Consider the following 24947-nt stretch of genomic DNA (forward strand, 5'->3'; position numbering starts at 1 on the left):
TCCTTTCTCGGTGGTAAAAGGTCTGGGTTTGAAAGGTATTGTCAAAGGAGCCTGGATGAGTTGCTGCAGTGCATCTTGTGCACTGATGATGCACATTGCTGTCACTGTATGCCTGTGGTGAAGGGAGTGAATGCTGCTGGTGATGGATGGGACGCCAGTCAAGTGAGCTGCTGTGTCTTGGATAGTACCAAGCTTCTTAAATGTTGCTGGCACTACACCTATCCACACAAATGAGGAGTATTCCATCACACTCTGGATCATCTGTTATTTGTTTGGTAATGAACCACACAACTTTCACATATATAATGCCTTTGCTACTCATGATCTGTTTGTTACATTTCCTCACTAAATGATAATTAAATTTGCTTGTTTGTACAAATGACGTTTGGTTCCTCTAAATTTTGACATTTAATATACCAATCTTGGGCTTTAATGCAATAACATTTGGATATGTAGCATATGCGCTATTGCCCTTAATTGGTTCCTACATTAATTAGCATTTACTCCCTTGTCCAATACTGTTTATTTTTCCACCTTTTACTTTAAAATGCCAGGGATCGTTTCTATGTTATAAGTTTTCTGCTGTTACTGTTAATTGCAAAAGGTGATCATTAACAAATTTGGTGTTTTGGTAATAGTTTGTCAGAGATTTATTAAATTTTGTAAAACTATATCTGTTCATTAACCTGCGGCTTTCTTAGTACATAAACAACAACAGAAATATATGTTTAGTGAAGCATCTCAACCATTCATGTACAATACCTGTCACGTTTGCCAATGAAGTACATTTATTACTGTGTGAATGTCTAATGACAAGAATGTTTTGACTTCTCAATAGGATAGTTTGAATGTTGTAGGAGGAATTTCATGAATGGTGTTTTTTCTGGGTTAAAAATCTTTGTATCTACATTTAACATTTACAAGCCTGCATCAAAAGGAATTTTCCAATATTGCAATGTTGGTTGCTATTTAAATAAAGGGGATGTATTTTATTATCAAAAGTATTGAAATTATAGCCAGGTTATGAAACTTGTTAGTTTCAGCATAATGCAAATTTCATGAAATAGAGGTTGTGAATTTTCTGTCACTGTTGGTATTTTGTACCTGCAGCTTGATCATTTAATATTGCAGCAATTGTTGCTTTTAATCTTTGCATATTCATCTTTAGTATACAAAAGGTTTTTAGTCATGCACCTTAACTCTTTTTCTTGTTTTTTGTTTCCTTCTCTGTCTCTTTCTCTCTCTCTTCCCAACCCACCACCATTTGATATTTTGGAACACACACTTCCATCATCCTTTTAATCCAATTTTTATTTGAAAACAATGGAATTCCTTTTATGTGCTTGTTGTGACATCCATTGCACTTCCCTTGTGCCGTGGTTGGCATTGCATAGCTCACCCTATCCTTCTCTAATCAGGATGGCGGCCTAGTGGAAGAGTCCCCTACTTCACCATTTTTGCCTTCACCAAGCCTGAAGCTTGCCCTTTCAAATAGTGCACACCCTAATCAGGCCCTTGGTGCCATTGCCTCGGGGCTGGGCATGCAAAACTTGAATTCTTCTAGACAGGTAAGGCTAGCCATTCATGACTTATTGCTTTAACTCACTTAATATTAAAACAGCAAGTTTCTTGAACTTGAAGATAGCAGAAATATTTTGTTCTGTGCAGATATTAAGAAATCTACCTGCCATTTTGTGATGGTTACTTGTGCTTTTATTTTGACTCTCAAACATAATTGTTTTAATTTTGCATTAACCTTGTAATTTGTTTATCTTTAAGATACATTTCATCCCCCATAATCTTCTCCAAATATGACACACCTTGACCAACTAAAACTGAAATGAACATTTTTTCTAATTTCCTCCTGTCTGGTTGAATTATTTTGTTGGTAGATTAATAAAATCATGTTTACAATCTTTCACTTAGAAAATACCTCCAAAGCAAACTGGATTAAGTAAATATGTCTATAAAATTGGCATGCATCTTGTTTGAATATTTAACAAATACATTTTGGGAATCCCTTTAGATTCATTCTGTTTAAGGAATGAATATGTTCTTGCATGGTACTTTAGGTCATATTTGTAAATTTGTATTTATTGTTGCTGCCAAGTATGCACATTCATTAGTCCCAAGGAGAATTTGCTGTTCAAATGTCCTTGAAGTTCTTATCAAAATGTTTCAGTTCATTTGTTCAGAAAATTTAAAAAGAATCTTCATTTTAAATGAAAATTTCATGCATTTTTTTTTTGAAGCATTAGCTGTTTTAAAATTAAATACTAGTAAAGTTTCAGGGAATCAAATGTTTGCAAGCTTACTTATTGTTTTTCTGAATCATGTGTTTTTTGATCATGTAGAGAAGTTGCTCTTCTGATATAAAAACTATCATAAGTGACAATCTTGCAAAATTCTGTACTAATTTTAAAGGATCTGTTATTTCAAAATGTTTTGAGACTTTTTGAGTTCAAGGCTTTCTAATATTTCCAAAATTTGAATTTGTATTGGAGACCATGGAATTGTGTAAAACCTTTTATAAATTAGAATTGTGTATATAACTGCATTTACTCTACATCATACATTAATTTTGCACAGTTTCAAGCACTACCTTTGGGGGCAGATTCCTTATGTACACTAAGGCTGAGATAGATAAATTCTTAGTCAGAGAATCATGACTTATGGCGAGAATGCAGAAAAGTGGTTATGAGAAATGTTGTTATCCTATTGAATGGAAGAGCAGGCTTGAGGGCCTGAATGGCTAAACCTGTTCCTATTTCTTATGGTCTGGTAGTCTTGACTCCTGTACTTTGTTCTTTTTATAACTTGTAAGACTAGTATTTTTTTTTTGTTAGCAAATATTGAAATAAATCCACAAAGGTGAGTATCCTGTCGTGAAGTCACCCTTTATTTACACATGGAGAGTCCTTGACAGAAGAGATGGTGGGAGTGTCAACAATAGCAACAACTGGATGAATATATGATGAGGAAGAAAATAGAGGGATATGGATCCTATAAGTGAAGACATTTTTGGTATGGAAGGGGAAAATGTGTTAGTGCAGGCTTGGAGGGCTGAAGACCCTGTTCCAGTGCTGTCTTGCTTTTCGTTCTTTAACACTAGTTCTACTCCCTCAGAGCCAGCTGACTGAACAAGATGTCTGACATTCCTTTTCTTTTTTTTTTAAATAACTCCACAGAGGCTGGTATCCCGTCACCATGTCACCCTTTATTTACACATGGGGAGTCCTTGACACTGATCCAGCTCCCTCAGAGCCAGTTGTTTGTTTTTTACCCCCACACTATTGCCTAAGTGCGGTAGTGCTTATTTTTTCCCCAGCACCAATGTTGTGTGTGTGCAGGTGTGGGACATAGTGAAAGACACAAGGTGCACGAATCTTTATTCAAATTATCACCACCAGAAAGAAAGGAAACACCCAAGTGGCCAGTAACAAGCAGTGTCCTTCTTAGAGGGCAATGCTGTGTGATCAAACAGTGAAGGGGAGGGCAGAGATTAAATCAAAATAGAGTTGGAGGGGGAAATGATGCACTCCACTCCCTGCGGCGCCCACCTCTCCCTGAACAACTCCAGTGTGTCGGTGGACACCACGTGTTCGTTTTCCAGAGACACCCGGGCTCTAACGTAACCACGGAAGAGGGGCAGGCAGTCGGCCCTAACGACACCCTCCACGGCCCGCTGCCTGGACCTGTTTATGGCCAGTTTGGCCAGGCCCAGGAGCAGACCCACGAGGAGGTCTTCAGACCTGCCCTCTCTCCTCTGTACTGGATTCCCGAAGATCAGGAGCGTGGGACTGAAGTGCAACCAAAAGCAGAGGAGGAGGTTTTTAAGAAAATCTAAAAGCGAGTGTAAACGCCCACACCCAATATATACATGGTCCACGGACTCCACAGCGCAAACAGTTGGGCTGGGAGTCCGTGAACCACCGCAATCTGCGGTTACAGGCGACTGTTGCATGCAGCACCCTCCACCCCAGATCCCCGAGAGAAAGGGTGAGGACTCCCACATAGAGAGCCTTCCACTCGGGATCCCCACCGCCCGGTGGCAAATGGGCACGCCAAGATGTGTCCGGACGGTGGATGAGGGAGAAGAGGTGGATGGTGTGCATCAGCAGTCGATACTGAGGGAGAAATAAGGCACTCCACTCCTTGCGGCGCCCACCTCTCCCTGAACAACTCCAGGGTGTTGGGGTGGACACCGCGTGCTCCTTCCCCAAGGACACCCGGGCCCTAACGTATGCATTCCTTTTCTTATCTGTCAGCCTGGGCCTTCAGATTGGACCAGATTAACAGCCTCAGTCAAGGAGCTCATTCTGTGACATCCACCTGGCTGGCCTTGTCACAATCGTTACACCCCTTTCCCTCTGTGTCTGAGGACATAGGCATTTTTTTTTGTAGCTCCTCCTGGGAAGTTTTAGTATTAGGTCAGGTTCCTCCATCTTTGCCTCTTAATACAGACTGCATGTAACGCACAGTAGCTCACCTCTTGCATCCAGATTGTCTCAGAAGAAATTCATTCTGCTCTTCAGGTGGCAAAGGCATCAAGGTGGTGACATCTGCCTTGTCCATCTGAGATTCTGAGAGATCTTCAACATATGAGAAAGAGGGAGAACCCACAGGTTCCGCAACAGTTGGAAAGGCTGTTGAGGATGCAGGCACGTTTTGCTCCAGCACCTATTGAGAGTTTGCAATTTCAAATGCTCCACATGCTTGTTCAAGGCTGTCATGCCTCCCTGAACTGTATACGTCACTGGGCCTGACCTGTCACACCCCACCCCATGTTAGGTCAGGAAATCCAATTTAACCTGTTGCAGAGTCCCATTTAGCAACGCTGCTGGAGCTATCCCTTAATCAAATAGGAACCAGGAAAGTTTGGTATCTTGTGAAACTGTAGGCTGTTTCTTTAAGCCTGCCTTCAATGTTTGGACTGCACTTTCTGCCAGACCATTGGATGATGAATGGTATTGAGCTGTCTTTATGTTGAATGCCATTTGACTTTAGGAAATATTCAGTACTCAACCAAAAAAGCTATGGATCCACAAGCTGTCAGGAAAATTGCTCCTTGTTTTTCATATGTCTCAATGTTATTTGCTCGGGGTAAAAGAAAATCATGCATTCTCTCCACATTACTGGGCCCAGTCCTCAATGGCAAGATTGAACAAGGCAAGCTTCCCCAATAACGGCATGATGCCCGAAATGCTTACCCCAACTCAAAGGCGACTGCTGTGAGCAAAGTTCTTCAAGACCATGCCTTTCTCACATCATCACTGAAGTAACTCCACAGAGGCTAGTTTCCCATCACCATGTCACTTTTTATTTACATGTGAAGTGTCCTTGACACTGATCCAACTTCCTCAGAGCCAGCTCTGAGTGAACTGTGTGTCTGACACTCCTGTTCTTCTGTCAGCCAAGTTTCCCTATTTGGAGCTGTTAATCTGGTCCAGTCAAAGAACTCATTCTGAGAGATCCACTGGGCTGACCTCCTCACAATCACTATAACTGAGCTTGAATTTTTATGGGATATTGGTTCAGGCAGAAAGGTAGGGTTGCGTAAGATGATAGCCATTACATTTTTGAATGGTGGAACAGTTCCCTCCATCAAGTCAAATGGCCAGCACCAGCTCCTTTTTACTTCTGTTCTTGAATTTGCAATAGTTCACATTCTTTCAGGTCATATAGAATTGAATGTTTGCATAATTCTAGCTAACTTCTGATTAAAAGCTAATTCTGGTAAAAATTATCCTACTCAAACTGTGCATTATCTCAAAATGTCGACGTTTGACATTCTCAACCTGCTTAGTAATCCAAGATAATTTATCTTCTGGATGTTTGTTTTATATAGTGTTCTGGTACCAGTTTGCAGAAAAACACAGCCGTTATTCTTGCATGTATTGTGAGACCCTTTGAAGGAATGAACTTGTACTCTTTTGCAGTGCATCACCTATACTATAGCCACACCCAATGCATGTAAAGTTATTTAAGCTTTGTTTTGGAACACATTTGCTTTCCATATAACTTCTTAAAATTTCTGTTGAGAAGATCTCAATATCTTTTCAGATTTTTTCCACCCTCTTTTTTTAAAAAAAAAAGTTAAAAGTGAGATAAGGAATATTTGTTTCTATATTTGTGTTTTTAATTAAAAATGGAATTTGACATTTAATTCCTACCTTAATTCAGTACACTAGGTGTTGGACATGTTTCCCTCAAGATCATCTATCTGTCTTTACAGTATATATATTTTAAAAGGTTAAGAAATAAAAAGGTTGTTCGGTTTTTATACTTCTTTGATGGGTATTTGCTTGTGGTATTGAATTAAATGATTCATGTTGGTTGCAATTCATGAAGTGGACTATACTTTTAAAGCTGTAAAACAAATGGCATTTCTTTTTTTTTTGCAGCGTCCTTTGTTTTTTATCTTGGTAATGTTCCACCAAAAGTCTATAAGAAACGTTCAAGTATGTTCAAATCAGACCCAAATGTCCAGTTATTTCCAGTTTGTGATTGTCTGATCAACTACATTTTTCTTTTCTCTGTTTGCAGAGTGGCAATCTAGGTATGTTTGGCAATAGTGGAGCAGCACAAGCCAGGACCATGCAGCAGCAACAGCAGCCGCCAGTGCAACCTCTTAACTCATCCCAGCCTAGTCTTCGTGCTCAAGTGCCTCAGTTTCTATCCCCTCAGGTACATAAAGTTGCTCACCATGAGCAGCTAGCAAATGTGCTCATTTCACATCTACTAGATTTCCGGAATTCTTTAGGACCTTCATGTCACACTACTTTTTTCAGGCCATGGGTAAAGAGTGGTGTATAGTGCATTGTGTACCTCAATTTTGTACCTCAATACCAATGTATGACTCATTCTAATTGCTTATTTTTTTATTTCTCATAGTGAATGCATGAGTCTAGCTACGAAGCATATCAATTAGTTCACAATTGAAGTCACAGCAATAAAATTTGAGCATCATATCTTTCTGCCAAGTTGATTAAACTGGGATATTTGGACTGTGCTAAGGATTTGAAATATCATCTTGTGTAGCATTGTCTCATGATATTTGTAACAAGATTGTAAAAGCTATACAAACAGTTTTCAAGGCTACAGGTTAAGTAATTAACAACTTTTAGGAAAGGCTATTTTAAAAAGTGCAAAATTTTGGTTTGGGTATTTCTAAATGCTTAAGTATTTTTCTATATTCATTAAAGGTTCAAGCACAGCTCTTGCAGTTTGCAGCAAAAAACATGGGTCTCAACCCTGCACTATTAGCCTCGCCAATTAATCCTCAACATATGACTATGTTAAACCAACTCTATCAGCTGCAGCTGGTAAGTAATGTTGCTGTCATCATTTATGTGGATTGGAATAAAATTAATGACAGTGATAATTAAAAGGTAATCATAATTTCATTGAAACAACAAACATATATATTTTTATATTTGGTTTCTGCAGGATCAATTTAACTTTTAGAATATGTTGTGTATATTGTCCATGATGCTGTACCAATTGATTCTGTGGACCAGTTTGAATCCTGTTCCATAGCTTCCATACCCATCATACTGTCTTTTAGTCTAAAAAGAGAAAAACCTCTGAAATCCGTACATTCCTATGACACGTCAGTATAATTCCCATTGGCAGAAATCGCATACATTTTAATTGTTACCTTAAGTTCTTTGATTTTTTTGTTTTTCCTTTTTTATGAGATGAAATAGTTCTCTAGCTATTTGCAATGTTGTATTTTGCCAATTTTGAAAGAGTTGAATAGAAGTAGTGTGAACAAGGGAAGCAAATTGTGTCTGGTAATGTCTTGAAAGAAGTTAATGCTTGTATTAGCTCTGCGCACTCTGCTGATGTCTCTCATAGTCTGTGGTTAAGGACAAGGTATTCCAGTCCAACGTTCAGAGCCAGTAACTAGATCTGTAATACCCTGGTAAGTATAGACCTGCCATTCTTCCAAGTCCAAAATGAGTGCAATCTGAGAAAAGTGAGACATCAAAACTGCTTGCACTGGCGCAGGTGGTGAGATGGGTTGATGGTAAATATAATATAATTATGTACATAATATAATGGTGTTTTAAGTACTGCTGGGAAGAAAAGCTTTTCAGAAGTGCAAGATATAAGGTATTTGTTTTGAAGAGTTAATGTTTATATTACATTGGCTCCAGTCATTCCATTGATGTCATAAATAGTTTGTGGGTGGAGACAAGAAGTTCTACTTTAGCTTTTGGAATGAGGTAGATATATCTGAATCAGCTCTCTAAGGTCTTGGTAATTTGGGCTGAACAACTGTAGTTACACTTTTGCTTTCATGCAATAAACTTTCAATGTTTCTCTATCTACTGTGTGGTGATGTATCCTCTTCCCATTTATCACTAGCCAGGCCCAAGACAAAGGAGGATTGGTGATTGAAAACTACCACAATTGACCCTTCCCCAGTACCACATACTAGTAGAGGTGTCATCACAATGTGCCAGGAGTGATCATTTGGGAAAATACCACACTAATATTCACCTAGTACTTGCTGAATTATCATTATTTATTAGACATTAATATGGCAGCATTAAGTGTGCATTTTCGAAACAAATCATGCTATTTTTAAACATGTAAATGCAGAAATTGTATAGTTCCTTGTGGAAAATTGGTGTGAAGAAAGTGGCTTAATGTTAATTAAATCAGATTCCAAATAAATTGGAGTTTGACTTTAGTGAATCAGACATGCAGTGAGAATTCAGAAAAGAATACTAAAGCTGCAATTTCCGTAGAAAATTATTGTGTAAATCAAGCTGATAGGGTCATTTGTAGTTTTACCAGATGAACTTAGCATATTTATATCATATTGTTGAAATACTTCCAGAAATTTACTGACCTCTTTCGTTTGAGGCATTATTCAGATTCATTTTTCATTTTGTGTTTGCAGGCCTACCAGCGTTTACTCTTCCAGCAGCAGATGTTACAGGCCCAACGTAATGTTTCTGGAACCATTCGACAACAAGAGCAGCAAGTAGGTATAGCAAGCTTGCAACCCAATTTCAAGATATTCTGCAGTCAGGTGACAATAGGGCAGAGAAGGGATTCTTCTAATATAAGCCTCTACAAACAAATGTGCAATTTGTGATTAGGAAGAAAATATGTGTTCTGTACACAATTGATTTATCTAATTAATGATTTTTCGAATCATTAAATTACTTTTGTTAATGTCCTATTTGTCCCTTATTTATGTATGTGAGATGATAGTAATCAGCCTGGTCTTTTTCACTGTTCTGGTATTTAAACAGCGATCATTCTCTGTAGCCGATGATGCAGTACTGTTGACAAGGAATAGTAAAACTTTGGTGTGTGTATTATCACCTTGGTTCAAGACTGTCCAATGCATCTTTTGCATATATTGCTGAAGTTACATAGAAAAGACAGTGTTAAAAATTAGTTTGCACCCAAATTTTATTCCTTCCTTTTCTGCACCCTCAAGAAAACATGTAGAAATTACTTTTATCAAGAAAATAGCATGCTTAACCTGTAGGAAATATTATTTCAAAGTATAAAATTATACATCAAATGAGTTGAATTACAAATGGAAGGTTTTAGTCTTATTGGTGTAAAAATAATCTTGCAAATCCCTGGAAGGCAATTGAATCAATTTTTGGCTAATTTGTGAACTGTTTGCAGTATAGTATTGCTTTTCAACCAAACAAAGTCTACTTCATGTCCCAAGAGTTGCTTTTTTTTTAAAATGTGGATATACTGATGCTGACTTTGCTGAAATAATATGGAGGGCTAATTTTACTCTCTTTTGTTGAATGTTTATAAATACAGCACATAAGATATTGAGCCAGTTATCTAGTGTTGGCAGCAACTCCAAATAAGAATGCGAACAGAGATGAAATCTGCACTTAGTGAAAAACACTGAAATGTGTTACCTGAATCATCCTTTTCAGTAACTTGTGTCCTATAACTAATGGAAGTTTTCCTGGCAGCGTAGCTTTTATGCTTTTGTTTTGGTAAGACTTACTCCAGGAATATCTTAAATTCTCCATACAATTGTTTAGCTCATTTCTATTGTCAGATGTTACAAAAATATTATAATGGCATTCAAGTACTTTAGCCCACTTGTACATATTTCGAATAATATAGCATTTGTTATTTGTTTATCTGTTGATTTCTTTTCCATATAAGTTTTTATCTGAAACATTTTGATCAGTTTTCCTGTCTGATCACAAATTGTTCATCCAATATTAAAAGACTATATATGGTCAACAGATCAGTGCCATGAATTTTACAGTTCCCCATTTGTATGTTTCAAGACTAGCCAGGTTTGCATCAGTGAGGGCAAACAGGAGGCTAACAATAAAACAGGTGGCCATCCCACCACTCTGTCATCCACCTTCTATATGTCTCCTGCATTGGAGTGGATGGGCAATGTGTCAATCAGCTCATCTGCCCTTGGGCCCATTGGCACTCTTAAAGCTAATTAATGACCACTTAAGTGCCTTATTCCATCTCCTTCACAATTGTAAGTGTGCCTGGGGAAGCAAGGTAAACAAACTAGCAATATTTCTTTTGCAAGCTGCTATCAAGCGGAAATTGGAAGGGGGTTTATAAAATAATGAAAGGTATAGATAGAGTTGATGGTGGTTGTCTTTTTCCGAAGCTGGGGAATTTCAAGACTAGGGGGTACATTTTTAAGGTGAAAGGAGAGAAATTCAAAAAATCTTGGGAGCATATATTTTTACACAGGATGGTTGGAATGTGAAATGAACATCCTGAGGAAGTGGTGGATGTGGCTACAATTGCAACGTTTAAAAGATGTTTGGATGGATACATGAACAGGGAAGATTTGGAGAGATGTGGGCCAGGAGCAGGCAGGTGGGACTCCTTTAGTTTGGGATTATGTTCGGCATGTACTGGCTAGACCAAAGAGTCTGTTTCTGTGCTGTATGACACTCAATGCATTTACAGTGCTCTATACATAGATATGGATATGTGATTAAAGTATGCAACTGCAATAGTTCCTATATCATAAAATGATCTGGCTGGATTATACACTCGATGGGTTCCAAGCACAAGTATATGTTTCAAGAGCAATAAGTGTCTGCATGGCTGAGTGAGATCCCTTTAATTAATATGGATTGGGGCTTCAGTCAGGCTTTGGGAGTGAGACCTGTCTGATGGAGCTCCTGGACAATTTGAGATCAGCAGTTCTGTGCACATCAAGGTGGTCAGCACAGTTAATACTGCAGGAGTCCAGAGAGAAAATAAAATCATGAATGCCCAAAATTCTGGTAAGTTTGGGATCTCTTCCAGGATAAGTTGGCATACCCTGATGTGGGAGCATGTTGGAAAGACAGTTTATGGGAGACTGGATGTTGGGATTCAAACCTGTGTGAGGTGGCCTCTAACACGGGTTTTGCATTGAGCTGCTGCTTGCAGGGTTAATTCTATTAGGTTTCATGTTGGTTGCAGGTATGTCATTCCCTCTGTTTACTTAGATCTGTGGTAGCATGGTACCTTTTAACTGGGTATTAACTGTCCATCTGAGAGCAATGATTTGAGCCACAGATGAGCAGCTCACTCAATACCACCTCCACCTACAGTTAAATCCTGGCAGGTGGGCAGATCTGTCACCAGGAGGAATATGATCTCACCTGCCGGTTTCGCTACCCCCCATTCCCAGCTCTGCCAGTGTAAATTTCAGCCAAGATACCGAAGCAACTAATTTGTGATCTACTTCAAACATCTCATGTAGATGACAGTTCAAAAGAATATGTATGCTATTAGTAAAGATGACTACTCCTGTTGAGTGTTAGTATTTTAGTTTATTCTTAAAACTGAATAATGTACATTGGAAGTGAATTCTATCTTCTGCTCAAACCTACTATTCACAGCATTTCTGAAGACCTTTTGTTTCTTGCTAGGTTGCACGTACAATCAACAACATGCAGCAGCAGATCCAACAACACCAGCGGCAGCTGACCCAGGCCTTGCTTATGAAACAGCAACCTCCACATCCACCATTGCACCCATCTGCAGGCAAAGTAACCATTGATAATCTGAGTCATCACCCATCTCCCAGCCTTTCAGACCTGCAGACCAAAGAGCAGCAAACATCACCCAATTCTTTCCCTGCATATTCCTTGGGTAAGTACATTGCCGGAACAATATTTTAATATTATTTAAGTTTTGCTTTCTTTGAAAAACACACAGCTGTGTAATGTCTTTGCCATGCTTGTATAAATACCACCTCCAGTAGCATTATATTTCATAAAAGACTATCTGTTGTGACCACCAATACAGTTTAATGAATATGACTTTATAACCATTACAAAAACATGGTTACAAGGAGATCAAATCTGGAAACTAAGTATCCAAGGGTATGTTACGTTTCAAAAGGGCAGGCAGGAAGGAAAGGGTGGTGATGTGACATTGGTGGTGATGTGACATTGTACTTATTTTAATCCATATCAACAATCACAAGAAGCGATTTTGAGTTGGGAGAAATAGAATCCTTATAGGTGGGAATCCGAAATAAAAAGGGAAAGAAGCATTGGTACAGTCCCAAACATCAGATATACAGTGGGGTAAAAATAGATCAGGAGATAATGAGGTGTGTAACAAAAGCAATACATTAATCATGGGTGACTTAAATCTTGAAGTTTGGGATGGTCAGATTGGCAGAAGAAATCATGAGGAAGAAATCATAGTGTATATTGGGTATTTTCCTAGAACAATTTAAGACCAGAAGAAATAGGAGTAGGCCATTTGGTCCGTCAAGCCTTGTCTACCTGATCAAGAATCTATTCATTGCAGCCTTAAATATACACAACGACTCTGTCCCACACGCTGTGGCAAGGAGTTCTAAAGGCACTCAACTTTCCAAAGGGGGAAAAAAATTCCTCCTCATCTCAGTCTTAAATTAGCACCTCTTTATTATGAGATTATGGTCTTTGATCATAGACTCTCCCATGAGGGGAAACATCCTCTCAGCATATACCCTATTTAGCCACTTAAGAATCCTTTATGTTTCAATGCAATCACCTCTTATTGTTCTAATTTCCAGTGAGTAGAATCTCAGCCTGTTTAGTCTTTGCACATAAAATAGTCCCTTCATACCAGGGATCATCCAAGTGAGCCTTCTCTGAATTGCCTCTAATGCAATGATATTGTTCCTACAATAAGGGGATCAAGACTACTTGGTACTCTAGGTGTGGTCTCAGCAGCACTTCTTACATTTGCAGTAAGACTTCCCTACTCTTATCCTTTAACCCATTGAAATAAGGACCAACATTTCTGATTTTCTGCTGCACCAGAATGCTAGCTTTCGGTGTGTTGTTCACAAGTACCCTCAAGTCTTGCAGCTTTTCACAGAATTAAGTAATACTCTGTTATTTTGTTTTCCTTTCCAAAATGAAGTGAAAGCGTTCAGAAAAGATTTACAAGGATGTTGCCAAGGTTGGAGGATTTGAGCTATAGGGAGAGGCTAAATAGGCTGTGGCTGTTTTCCCTGGAGCGTCAATGGCTGAAGGGTGACCTTATAGAGATATATAAAATCATGAGGGGCATGGATAGAATAAATAGACAAGATATATTCCCTGGGGCGGGGAGGTCCAGGACTAGAGGGCATAGGTTTAGGGTGAGAGGGGAAAGATATAAAAGGGACCTAAGGGGTAACTTTTTCACATAGAGGGTGGTGCATCTATGGAATGATCTGCCAGAGGAAGTGGTGGAGGCTGTACAATTACAACATTTAATAGCATCTGGATGGATATATGAATAGGAAAGGTTTAGAGAGATGTGGGTCAAGTGCTGGCAAATTGGACTAGATTAGGTTAAGATATCTGGTCAGACCCCAAAAAATAACTGCAGATGCTGGAATCCAAAGTAGATGGGTAGGAGGCTAGAAGAACACAACAAACTTGGCAAACGGAGAAGTCAACGTTTGAGGAATGAATCCGGTTGGTGGTAGGGAGGGCTGAAAGGGAGGAGGACAGGCTAGAATGAAGGTGGTTGGGAGGAGAGGTTATTTGAAATTGGAGAACTCACTGTTGAGTCCTCTGGGTTGTAAGCTGCCCTGGTGGAAGGTGAGATGTTGTTCCTCCAATTTGGGGTTTGGTTCATTGTGGCAATTGAGGAGGCCAAGAATGATCATGTCAGAAAGGGAGTAGGAAAGGGAAGTAAAATGGGCGGTGACTGGGACGTCCAGTTGGTTCATTCCTCCCACTGACCAACCACGTCGTACCCTCTACCTGTCTTCACCTATCCTTAATTCACCACCCTGCCTCCGCCATCCCTTTATCTGCAGCTCCCCCTACACCCACCCCCAGTACTGAAGAAGGGTTACACCCAAAACATCAACTTAACAACCTCCTGATGCTGTCTAGCTTACTGTGTTCTTCCAGCCTCATGCCTGTCTACTTAGGATAGCTGGTCGACTTGGGCGCGTTTAACTGAAGGATCTGTTTCCATGCTGTACATGAATGACATTATATTCCATTTGCCATCTTTCTGCCACTTAATCTATAAATATCTCTCTGTAAAGTGATTGCAACCTCTTTGGAGCTTGCCTTTCTACCTATTTTTGTGTTAATTGCAAATTTGGACACAGTGCATTCACATCCTACCTTCAAATTATTAATATATGTTGTAAATAGTTACATTCCAGCACTGATCCCTGTGGAACCACACTGGTTACAGGGTGCCAACCTGAAAACAACCCTTAGCCAGTTCTCTGTGCAAGCAAAATACTATCTCCAACATCATGGGCTCTTAACCTTTTGTGAGGTACCCTGGAAGTTCAAATACAGTACATCTATTGTTTCGTCTCTAACCACTCTGTTTGAGACTTCCTCAAAACCTAATAGGCTAGTGAGATGCTATTTTGCCTTTCATGAAGCCATGCTGACTCTGCTTGATGAGATGATGATTTTCCAAATATGCTTCCTTATTTATTGATTCCAATATTTTTCCAACAATGGACATTAGACTAATCAATGTATAGTTGCACAATTTTTGCATCCCTCACATCTTGAATTGGGGTGTCTCATTGGCAGCTTTCCAATCCTGTAGTACCTCTTTAGAATCCAAGAATTTTTGAAAAATTAAAACCAATTCATTTAGTATCTAAGTAGCTATTTCTTTTTGGTTTCTGAAATGTAAGCCTTAAAGACCACAGGGTTTATCTGCCTTTAGCCTTATTATTTTATCTAATACTACTTCTTTAGTGGTGGCGATGGTATATACTTCTTGTTGTGGATCCAGCTGGGGTTTCAGCTAATTTGGATCTAGTGATATGTAATGAAGCAGTTTAAATAAATTAATATCAGAGTAAAGTGACCATAACATGGTCAAATTTAGCATTCAGTTTGAGAGAGAAGCACTTGGTTTGCGGACAACTGTGCTAAGCTTAAATAAAGGCGATTACAAAGGAATAAGGGCAGAGTTGTGGACTAACTGTAATATTTCCAAATTTGCCCTTGATATGAAGCTAAGCAGGAATGTACGTTGTGAGGAAGGATTCGGACAGGCATCGTGATTTGGCAAGAACCTAGCAGATAGAATATAAAGCAAAAAATTGGCAAGTTACCCACTTTTTGAAAGGAAGAACAGATGTGCACAGTATTTCCAAAATAATGAAAGGTTGGGAAGTGTCCTTGTCAACAAGTCGCTGAAGCCTAACATGCAGGTCCTGAAAGCTATTAGCAATGTTATTGAGAATGTTTGCCTTTATCACAAGAGAATTTGTGTACAGGACAAGTGAAGTCTTGTTTCAGTTGTAAAGGAGCTTGGTTAGACAATGCCTGGAATACAGTGTGCAATCTTGATCTCCTTATCTCGGGAAAGATGTGATTACCATAAAGGAAGTGCAACAAAAATTCACTAGACTTGTTCGTTGGATGGCAGGACTGTTCTATGAAGGGAGATTGGGCAAATTAGACCTGTATTCTCTAAACTTGCAAAGAATGAAGGGATAATCTCATTGAAACCTATAAAATAGTTAGTGATAAACCGTGTCAGATATTTCCTCTGAGGAAGCAAGAACCAGAGAGCAGAATTTAAAATAAAGGGGAGATCATGATGAGGGGAAATTTCTTTTACTCACAGGGTAGTAAATACTTGGAATTATCTATCTTCAAGGAGTTGTGGAGCTCAGTCCTTGAGTATTTAAAGCTGTTTATGCCTATCAATAGCACAAATGGGGATTGTGTGAATGAAGTGTTTGATCAGCCATGATATTCAATGGCAGATCAGGCTCAACAAGCTGAATGGCAACTGCAGTTCTTATGAAAATAAACAAATTAGTGTTTGTAGGACCTGTACCACATTTGCTGACGATTAGAAACAAATATGCTATGCTTCTACGACATTGAAATGTTTTAAGGATGCAAAGCATTGTACAAATAAAAGCATTTCCTCCCTGTTCTATTGTTGATTTTAAGCTTTATGCCATTTCTCAACAGTTGTAATCTCCATTCTTACTAATGCTTCCTTAGTGATTTTGCTTTGGATATTCAAGCAGCATCTCACTTTCTGCTCGCAGCTGATCATCATTATTGGCTTTCCTTAAACCGAAATCAGTGTTTTTACAAAGGAAAGAACAGTTTATTTTACAAAATGTTTTTTAACGTTCAAATAGTTTTCTATTCTGTATTTTACACAAATAAAAATCTCAACTTTGTGAAGACTTGCCTCAACTTTCTGAGTTGGTTGATCCAAAGTCTGCACGGTTTGTGAAGGCAACCATTTTCATAGGCTGCATGATCCAACTGCTTCTATACTTTGTTTTTTCTATGTATTTTACTTATAGCTGGATTGATCCCGAATATGAATGTAAGCAACATGGAGCTAAGTGGTGGTATATCCATGAAGGATTCAGCTCAAGCTCAATCTCGATTGAGGCAGTGGACCCACCCAAACTCGATAGAAAATTTAAGCAGTAATTCTTTACCGCTGGACCAGAGCCAGAGCAAGCATGGTAAGAGCCCTTAAGGGCAGAGTACTTGCAGGCCAAAATACTTCATTCATCATTTGGTATTAAGTTCTTGCACAGTCTCAGAAAACTTCTTGGAAAATGCAAGAATGTAATTTAATGCCCATTAATGACTTGGCAAACGGGAAAAAAAAAGGTTCTGTTGCTCTTCACTTACCATCTCTGTGAACACATTTAAAATGCTGAGAGCATGCTACATTATTATTTCCTAAACTTGAATAAAACATTGGTTTTGGCAAACTGACTATTCAGTATTGGCATCAAAACAGCCAGTTCATTTTCTTGTCTTGCACCTTCAGCTAAAACAGAGGACAAACTTGAAAACATGCAATGATGTATTTTAGCCATTTGAGTACCGAATTTTCTCTGCAAATTTCAGTTTGGACAATAGAGCACAGAGCATTTCTTCATTTGTGATATTTTCAGAATTAACTGTAATAAATTGTTTTACTTTTATTTTACCTACAAGACTTATTTAGTGCTGAAGAAATTTAATACTGTAATAAAGGAAACAATAGAACATCAAAGTCTCAATCTGAATTACATCAGCATTTAATAAAACTAACTGGGTCTAATTTAGCTACTGTTGAGATTCAGAGTCAGGTCCATAGAAAAATGTTTTTATATCCATGACCTTGCCTTTCTATCCCACTTGACGCATATTCAGGTGCTATCCCTGGAGGTCTCAATATTGGTCCAACAAGCAAGCCCTCCCTTGAGGACTCCTACAGTCCATATGATCTGATAACCAGCAGTGAGTCACCAGCCAGTCCTCCGGTACCAGTCAGTGATAGCTGGACACGTGCCAAATCCCCTGCCGATAAGATCTCAAATGGCTCCAACATTAACTGGCCACCAGGTAAACCCCAAAGACTGGCAAAAAGAAAATAGGTGTTAAGAATGTTGTGTTTGACTGAGACCTGTATATTTATTACACATTAAGAGAAATTAGTAAATTGAAAACATATGCCAACTGTTTTAAACAAGATTTGCTAATTTAGTGCATATATCACTTAATAATGGAAGCAAAATATTTCATTCATTTGGACCCCTTCAAAATCTTTAGGATTAATCTGCGCCACAGGAGCTTATAAATGCATATTGAGAATTTTTGAAGGGCTTTCTAGAGACAGTTGCACTATATTGGAGGAGTTGGTTTAGTGATACTCAGAGTTTGGTTGTGTTCTTAGATCTAGCTTATGATCTCCCTTGTAATCCACTGCATGCCATCACGTCATTGCATAATCTCACATTTTGTTCAATTCTACCCACTGATCCAAATCCACACATTTGTTGGGGCTTATTTCCAAGGAACAGACTAAATACAGTGTGCACAGCTAGGTTGTATTTTCCATGCGCCTATTTGATGCTTCATTTTTCTCAGCAAGTTGACATGTTATTACACCCATTGAGGCATGGGAATTGTGACATTATAAGTTTGAGGAAACTGAACCAAAGTATATATAAGCATGGCCTGGAAAGTATGTGTGGATCAGGGTTATTTTATGCACTAGCCAGATAGATTTAGCATCAACTTTGGATTTTGTTTTGTTTGAGTAGTGTAATCTTGTGTATCATGCTTTGCCTGGGATGGCACGGTGGCTCAGTTGTTAACACTGCTACCTCACAGCACCAAGAACCCAGGTTCAGTTCCACCATAAGGTGTATGTCTGTGTGGAGTTTGCACATTCTCCCCCTCTCTGCATGTGTTTCCTCCCACAGTCGAAAGGTGTGCAGGTTAGGTGGATTGGCCATGCTAAAATTCCCAAAGCATCTAGGGATGTGCAGGGTAAGTGGATTAGCCATGGGAAATACGGGGATTGGATGGGATGCTTTTGAAGGTTGCTGTGGACCCAATGGGCTGATTAGCCTGCTTCCACACTGTAGGGATTCTATAATTCTATGAATGCCTCATTTAATTATTTCAAACCCAATTTTGGCCTAGGTAATTTTCTTCTGATTAACTTTGTAGAAACAATACTAATAGCTTTTTCAGACTTAAGTATGGAATTTGCTATCATATTAAATAACAAAGTTTTTCTTAACTGAGATGCAAAATAAATAACCTCTGTGAAAATTATTTAACAACTGCAAGGCTGTAAACTTGATATTTGAAGTGAGATGTGGTACTGTACCACACAAAAATAGTTGCGTTGTGCACATAAAGGTGGGTGTTCCTACTTTAAAAGGCCACTGTGGTTGAGAATCATTTTGAAGTGCACTATAATAGATAAAAGACTAATTTATTTTCAAACCCCCTGTTGAATATCCCTTCAATGTTTAGCATTGTTAATACTGCATTAGTTAAATATTGCTTCAAGCATGATCGTGTAAAGGGCCGTTATAGGGTGCCAGCAAAGGCATACTGGCAGTTAATTTGAAAGATGCTTTCAAGTTATCATTTCTTTGATATGAGTAAATGCGAGTGTTTCATTGTGATTATGCAGTATGTTTGGAGAACACTTTCTGGTCTTAAAGCACAAAATTAGCAATGTGTGGCTGTCCTTTTGATTTGCAGTAGATATGATTGTTTCACAATCTTTTTTTTGATGAGACATTTCATTGCAAAATAATATAACAATAAATATTGGTAGTGTATTTCTGTAAGTAAATTAAAAAGTTTAAGATGTTGATTAAGTTTACATCAGGATCTCTCTCTCAAGCATGCTGATAGAACAGTACTTGTCAGAAACTGTGGGTCCATAATACCAGAAAAATGGACCAACATCTGTAATCTCAAATAAGAATTTTAGTTTTAATCTTTTTATCATGTTTAAACTTGTGGGCAAATATTTTGGCAGCCTTTTTCAAATAAAATACCACTGACCTTATTTTCTTTGTATATCTAATCAGAATTACATTATGTTGTATTTTAAAACAAGAGTATTGGACTGCTCATTCAGCTGAATAAATTTACTTCATAATCTTTTGAGAAGCTGAGTAATTTTGAGGAAGGTAGTCACAGGTTCAATTACTAATCTTCGACTTAGCTGATGTGCTTCGAGCTGACATTTGGCTTCAGTGTATGAGAAATGGAGAATTTTGAGACAGTTTGTTTAGCTGATCACTATGCAGCAATTTTTGCCTGTAATTTTTATTTTAATCAACATTGACGACCGAATCAGACTTGGCTGTGGTGCCCTTTAGGTTTGAACGATCTGTTAAGGTTTATGTAAATAAATTTCTTAGCTGAAGTGCTGAAGGGCAACTGAAGGTTATGGGACCATGTCCCAGCAAGGAGGCAATGCCTTCAAGCAATGTGAGAAAAAAAATGCATACGGAGAAACACAAAATACTATATTGTGAAATCAATTTTATTAGTTTAGCATTTAATTTTTAAAACATTAGACAATCAGTAATAAACTAATAGTTTTATTATGTTTGACTACTTAACTACTAATAGCGATTTACTGTTCTACTGCCTACTTCCTAACTACTAAAGAGTTTCGTCCTGGGGAGCCATGGAAAGGACTACAGAATATCGACCCTGAGACTGATCCTAATGTTACACCTGGAAGTGTCCCCAGTGGACCTTCCATTAATACTACTATCCGGGATGTGGATCGTTACCTGCTCAGGGACAGGAGTGGAGGTAAGACAGTATAGAACTGAAGTGTGGCACACAAAGCAGACTCCGCAACTTCAAGTAATTTGCTCAGAGGTTTTATTTAATTCCTTGAGAAAAGGCTGTGACATGTTTTATTTATAAGGGAAAAAGTCTGTAAAATACACAGTAAGCCTTATGTCTGCCTTATGTCTTAATAAATGCCTTTATAAATGAACTTGATGGTTAACTAAAATATGTAGATGTAATCCACATACAAATACACTGGTATTTAGGCTAGTGTTGTAAAATGAATGTCACTAATTTTTAAATGTGCTGAAGAACCTGGGACTTTAGATTTGATCCTTTTATAAAAATGATACACAATGTCTTAAAGGACATCTCACCAGGTCCTCAATCATGTGACTACTTAGCTGTAAGTTATAGTTTTCTAGATTTATTTATGTTATGAGAAAATAGTCTTGAGATAGAATGTAAACTAATCTTAGTTCATGACGCAGCAAGCTCAAGAGATCAGACAACCTTTTTTTCCTTACATATTTCTTAAAATGAATCCAGTAACATATTTGTTTATTTTTTAGAATCCAAAAATACAGGTATTTACAAAAAGACAGCTTAAAAACCAACTAAAGTCAAAGAATATAAACACTAAAAGCCACACACTCCTGAGTAGTCAGTTATGTTAACGATATTAAAAGTACAATGAGTACAGATATTTCTAAACCAAACTTAACTTTTCTTCTACACATTTCATTTACACTCTCAATAATCGTACGTCAGATACTTATCAGAAATGTGAAGCTTAGCTTCTCAGCTGGAATACTGTTTAAATATTCAAATATGGTTCAGATTTCTTGACTCAACCTCTGACTTTCAGAAAGGTTTTTTTTCTGTCTCTCCTCTCATTCTGCCATTCTCCCTCAGCTTGGCTACCCCGGAACTCTGGGTTCATGGCATCTTTCATGGCAACACAGTGGATGGCAGTGGTTAGCACTGCTGCCTCACAGCGGGAGACACTCTGGTTCAATACCACCCTCTGGCAACTGCGCATTTGGAGTTTGTACCTTTCTCCTCTTGTCTGCGTGGGTTTCTTCCGGATGCTCTGGTTTCCATTCACAGGCCAAACTAGTGCTGGTTCGGTAGATTGGCCATGCAAAATTGCCCATAGTGTCCAGGGATGTGTAGATTTGGTGGATTAGCTATGGGAAATGCAGGGATAGGGTGGAGGAATGAGTCTGGATGGGATGTTCTTCAAAGGGTTGGTGTGGACTCGATGGGCTGAATGGCCAGCTTCCACACTAGAGGGACTCTGGTTCATTTGAGAATGATTCTAAATTATTTGAACCACCACACACACATTCAACTGAAGTCTACTTTAAAGAGGTTTTCCTTGCTCTGTAGCTAGTTCATTCTAAACTCAAAAAAATTGCTTGAAATAGAACCTAAAACTCAATTTACTCACCCTAACGTTTTCTTTAAAAATATAAACCCATTCCTGATACAGGGATACATTGTCTCTAACGATTACACACTATAGTGCTTGCCTCATGCAACATTAGTACTCTTCCTATCTTCACTATTTCCATGCTGTTTTGGCTTCAGCTTTGTTCAGTTTTGTAATATTTTTGTGTGACAATAATATCTTAAGTTAGACTTTGCTACTATATTCTTTGCTTTGTACATTTTTTTATATCTTGGACTATACAGCATTTCAAATGTCTAGAGTGTATTTTCTACAAACTGGAGTACTTACAACTATATTTATGTAGTTTTGTACCTGGCAGGCGAAGTGCATAAATAGAGTTTTAGTTGGAATTGAGAGAGACAGAATGGATTGAGTATTTTATGAAACTAATCTGATATTTTCATAATTATGAAAGAAAATCCAAACATCTTTAAATGTTTCCACTCTGAGGAATCTTGTGAATTTAATTTAAACAATAGTATCATTGAAAGTCATCCTTCTCCATTCCTTTGTTTTTCTCGTGTCTTTCACGACAAAATATGCTAATCATTTTGAGATTTAATTTAAATCATTTTCCATTTCCTTAGTTGCTTTTTTGCTGTTTATACAGGGTCATCCCCAACATCATCTCAGAACGCCACGCTGCCTTCATCTAGTGCCTGGTCCTTCAGTGCCTCTGGCTATACTAGCTCTTTCAGCAGCTCTACATCTGCACCTAATACTGCAGGTAGGGTTCTTTTGCTTCCATTGCTGACCATACTGAACCTCATCATAAGGAATGAGCAGGATTGCAACAGTCTTAATGTGGGTTTAAAAGCACAGATCAGAGTACTGCTTCATGTAGAAAGTAGGCTCATAAAGTGGAATTTAATATGAAATCAAGCACACAATTTTCAGTGAGTTCTTTAAAAATAACCCTTTTACTTGTAATTAAGTGTAGAACATCATGAAATTCAAATTTATCTAAATTCTTCTAGATTATGGTTTTGATTCAATTCAGCATTAATGCCTTGACATTTGTTAAGCAAAGATGGGAATTTCTCTCCTCCCATTAGATGTCCATCAACATTTTTTCCTTGTCCACTCCAGAATAATTGATACCTGAATATGGTTCAACAGACTCTTTGCTATCTTCATGAAAGTGACCTCTTTTACATGTATCCCGGATGTCCTTATCCAAACTCAAGGTTCCATTCCTAAAAATCGAGATTTTAAGTGAAAGGATTTTGTGAAGCATTGATTCTTGTAGGAGTTAAGTTCACGTTAAAACTAGAGTTAGGATCCGTAGATTTTCCTTTGCAAAAAGGAATTAAAACATTATACATGTGTCCTTTGAGTTGAAATAAAGTATGTGAAGTGCCTAATTCCTACATTGGTAGATTAAATAACTGTTAAAATAACATTTTTATTACTCATAATTTAAAATTTAACACGCTACTTACAGTGCCTCCTGTAAGTGACCAAGCTATCACTGACAAATCTCTTGAAGGCATGTTGTTGGCTGATAGCTTCAGCGGGTGTCCTAAGGTGGTGTGGGTTAGATAGGCTGGTGCAGCATAGGGAGAGGGCACAAATTGGAAAGCTTGGAGCAGTTTCAAGTTTGAGCGAGTGAGATGAATCCAAAATGCTGTCAGTATGGCCAGATAAAGATGAGAGATGCTGGAATACGAATCTCTCAGTGCTCAATGGGATTTCTGATCCTAACAACAGGAACAATGAAGTAAAATAGCACCAAAGGAGCAACTTGAAAATAGAGTCTCCCTGTAAACCTCAATACTAAGAACTCATCTGATTGCAATTGGGTACTCCAGTTTGTACTAGAAAACATTTTTGGTCTGACATGCTCACTTACAAAAATGTAAATAGATTCTTCTGGAGGTCAGTCATAACTACAAAACTCTCAAAGCAGTGTTTTACTCAATTCATTAATTGCATAAAAATGTCATTTTACCATTTCTCACATAATCATGCAAGGAACATTAATTTCATTCCACAGTTAGAACCCTTTTCAGTTTATCTTGAAGCATTTGCAACGAGAGTCAAAATGTAAATGTTCGCTAAGTTTAAATGTTCAAAGATTTGATTTCTACTTGTAAGCTATGCAAATTCTACTGAAGACATATGTTGAAACATAAAATGTGCTGCTTTTTTCTATTGGTTTATTATACTTGACTATCTCTTTGCAAATTATGCAGTTGTCGGTAATTTGATTTTAAGCCTTTGTTCATTTTAATGGTTCACTCATATTTTCTTTTTGTCCCTGCGCAAAGTACTTGTGTTTTGTGCTTTCTTCAACCTGGCTGAGGCCAGGTCAAATCAGTGTACCAGCCTGCCTTTGCAGAAGGCGGAATGGGGTGGGAAATATATCTCTGGTGGTGGGGTCCGTTTGGAGGTGGCGGAAATGTCAGCGGATGATTTGGTTTATGCGAAGGTTGGTAGGGTGGAAGGTGAGCACCAGGGGAGTTCAGTACTTGTTACAGTTGGAGGGGTGGGGTCTGAGGGCGGAGGTGCGGGATGTGGACGAGATGCGTTGGAGGGCATCTTTAACCACGTGGGAAGGGAAATTGTGGGCTCTAAAGAAGGAGGCCATCTGGTGTGTTCTATGGTGGAACTGGTTCTCCTGGGAGCAGATACGGCGGAGGAATTGGGAATATGGGATGGCATTTTTGGAAGAGGTAGGGTGGGAAGAGGTGTAATCCAGGTAGCTGTGGGAGTCGGTGGGTTTGTAAAAAATGTCGGTGTCAAGTCGGTCGTCATTAATGGAGATGGAGAGGTCCAGGAAGGGGAGGGAGGTGTCAGAGATGGTCCAGGTAAATTTAAGGTTAGGGTGGAATGTGTTGAAGTTGATGAATTGCTCAACCTCCTCACGGGAGCACGAGGTGGCGCCAATGCAGTCATCAATGTAGCCGAGTAAGAGGTGGGGAGTGATGCCGGTGTAATTA

The 24947-nt window shown here is 38.5% G+C and overlaps 1 protein-coding gene across 11 annotated transcripts in view; it reads left to right on the forward strand.

Annotated features, from left to right (window-relative positions):
• Positions 1-24947, forward strand: part of tnrc6c1 (trinucleotide repeat containing adaptor 6C1) — a 693384-nt gene that overhangs the window by 642881 nt on the left and 25556 nt on the right. For 6 of the 11 annotated variants that reach the window (XM_088000553.1, XM_088000546.1, XM_088000547.1 and 3 more), the window contains 9 exons: positions 1395-1568; positions 6547-6687; positions 7206-7325; positions 8915-8998; positions 11907-12129; positions 16793-16960; positions 17643-17834; positions 20418-20567; positions 22616-22732. In XM_088000553.1, coding sequence (XP_087856679.1) covers positions 1395-1568; positions 6547-6687; positions 7206-7325; positions 8915-8998; positions 11907-12129; positions 16793-16960; positions 17643-17834; positions 20418-20567; positions 22616-22732 — 1369 coding nt within the window. The remainder of the gene's footprint in view (positions 1-1394; positions 1569-6546; positions 6688-7205; positions 7326-8914; positions 8999-11906; positions 12130-16792; positions 16961-17642; positions 17835-20417; positions 20568-22615; positions 22733-24947) is intronic. The other 5 variants (XM_043714631.2, XM_088000550.1, XM_088000552.1 and 2 more) reach the window with 5 other exon arrangements.

Source organism: Chiloscyllium plagiosum, unplaced genomic scaffold, assembly GCF_037043375.1.
Source record: "Chiloscyllium plagiosum isolate Xiang-an unplaced genomic scaffold, Cpla_swu_hap1 HiC_scaffold_25, whole genome shotgun sequence".
Lineage (NCBI taxonomy): Eukaryota > Metazoa > Chordata > Chondrichthyes > Orectolobiformes > Hemiscylliidae > Chiloscyllium > Chiloscyllium plagiosum.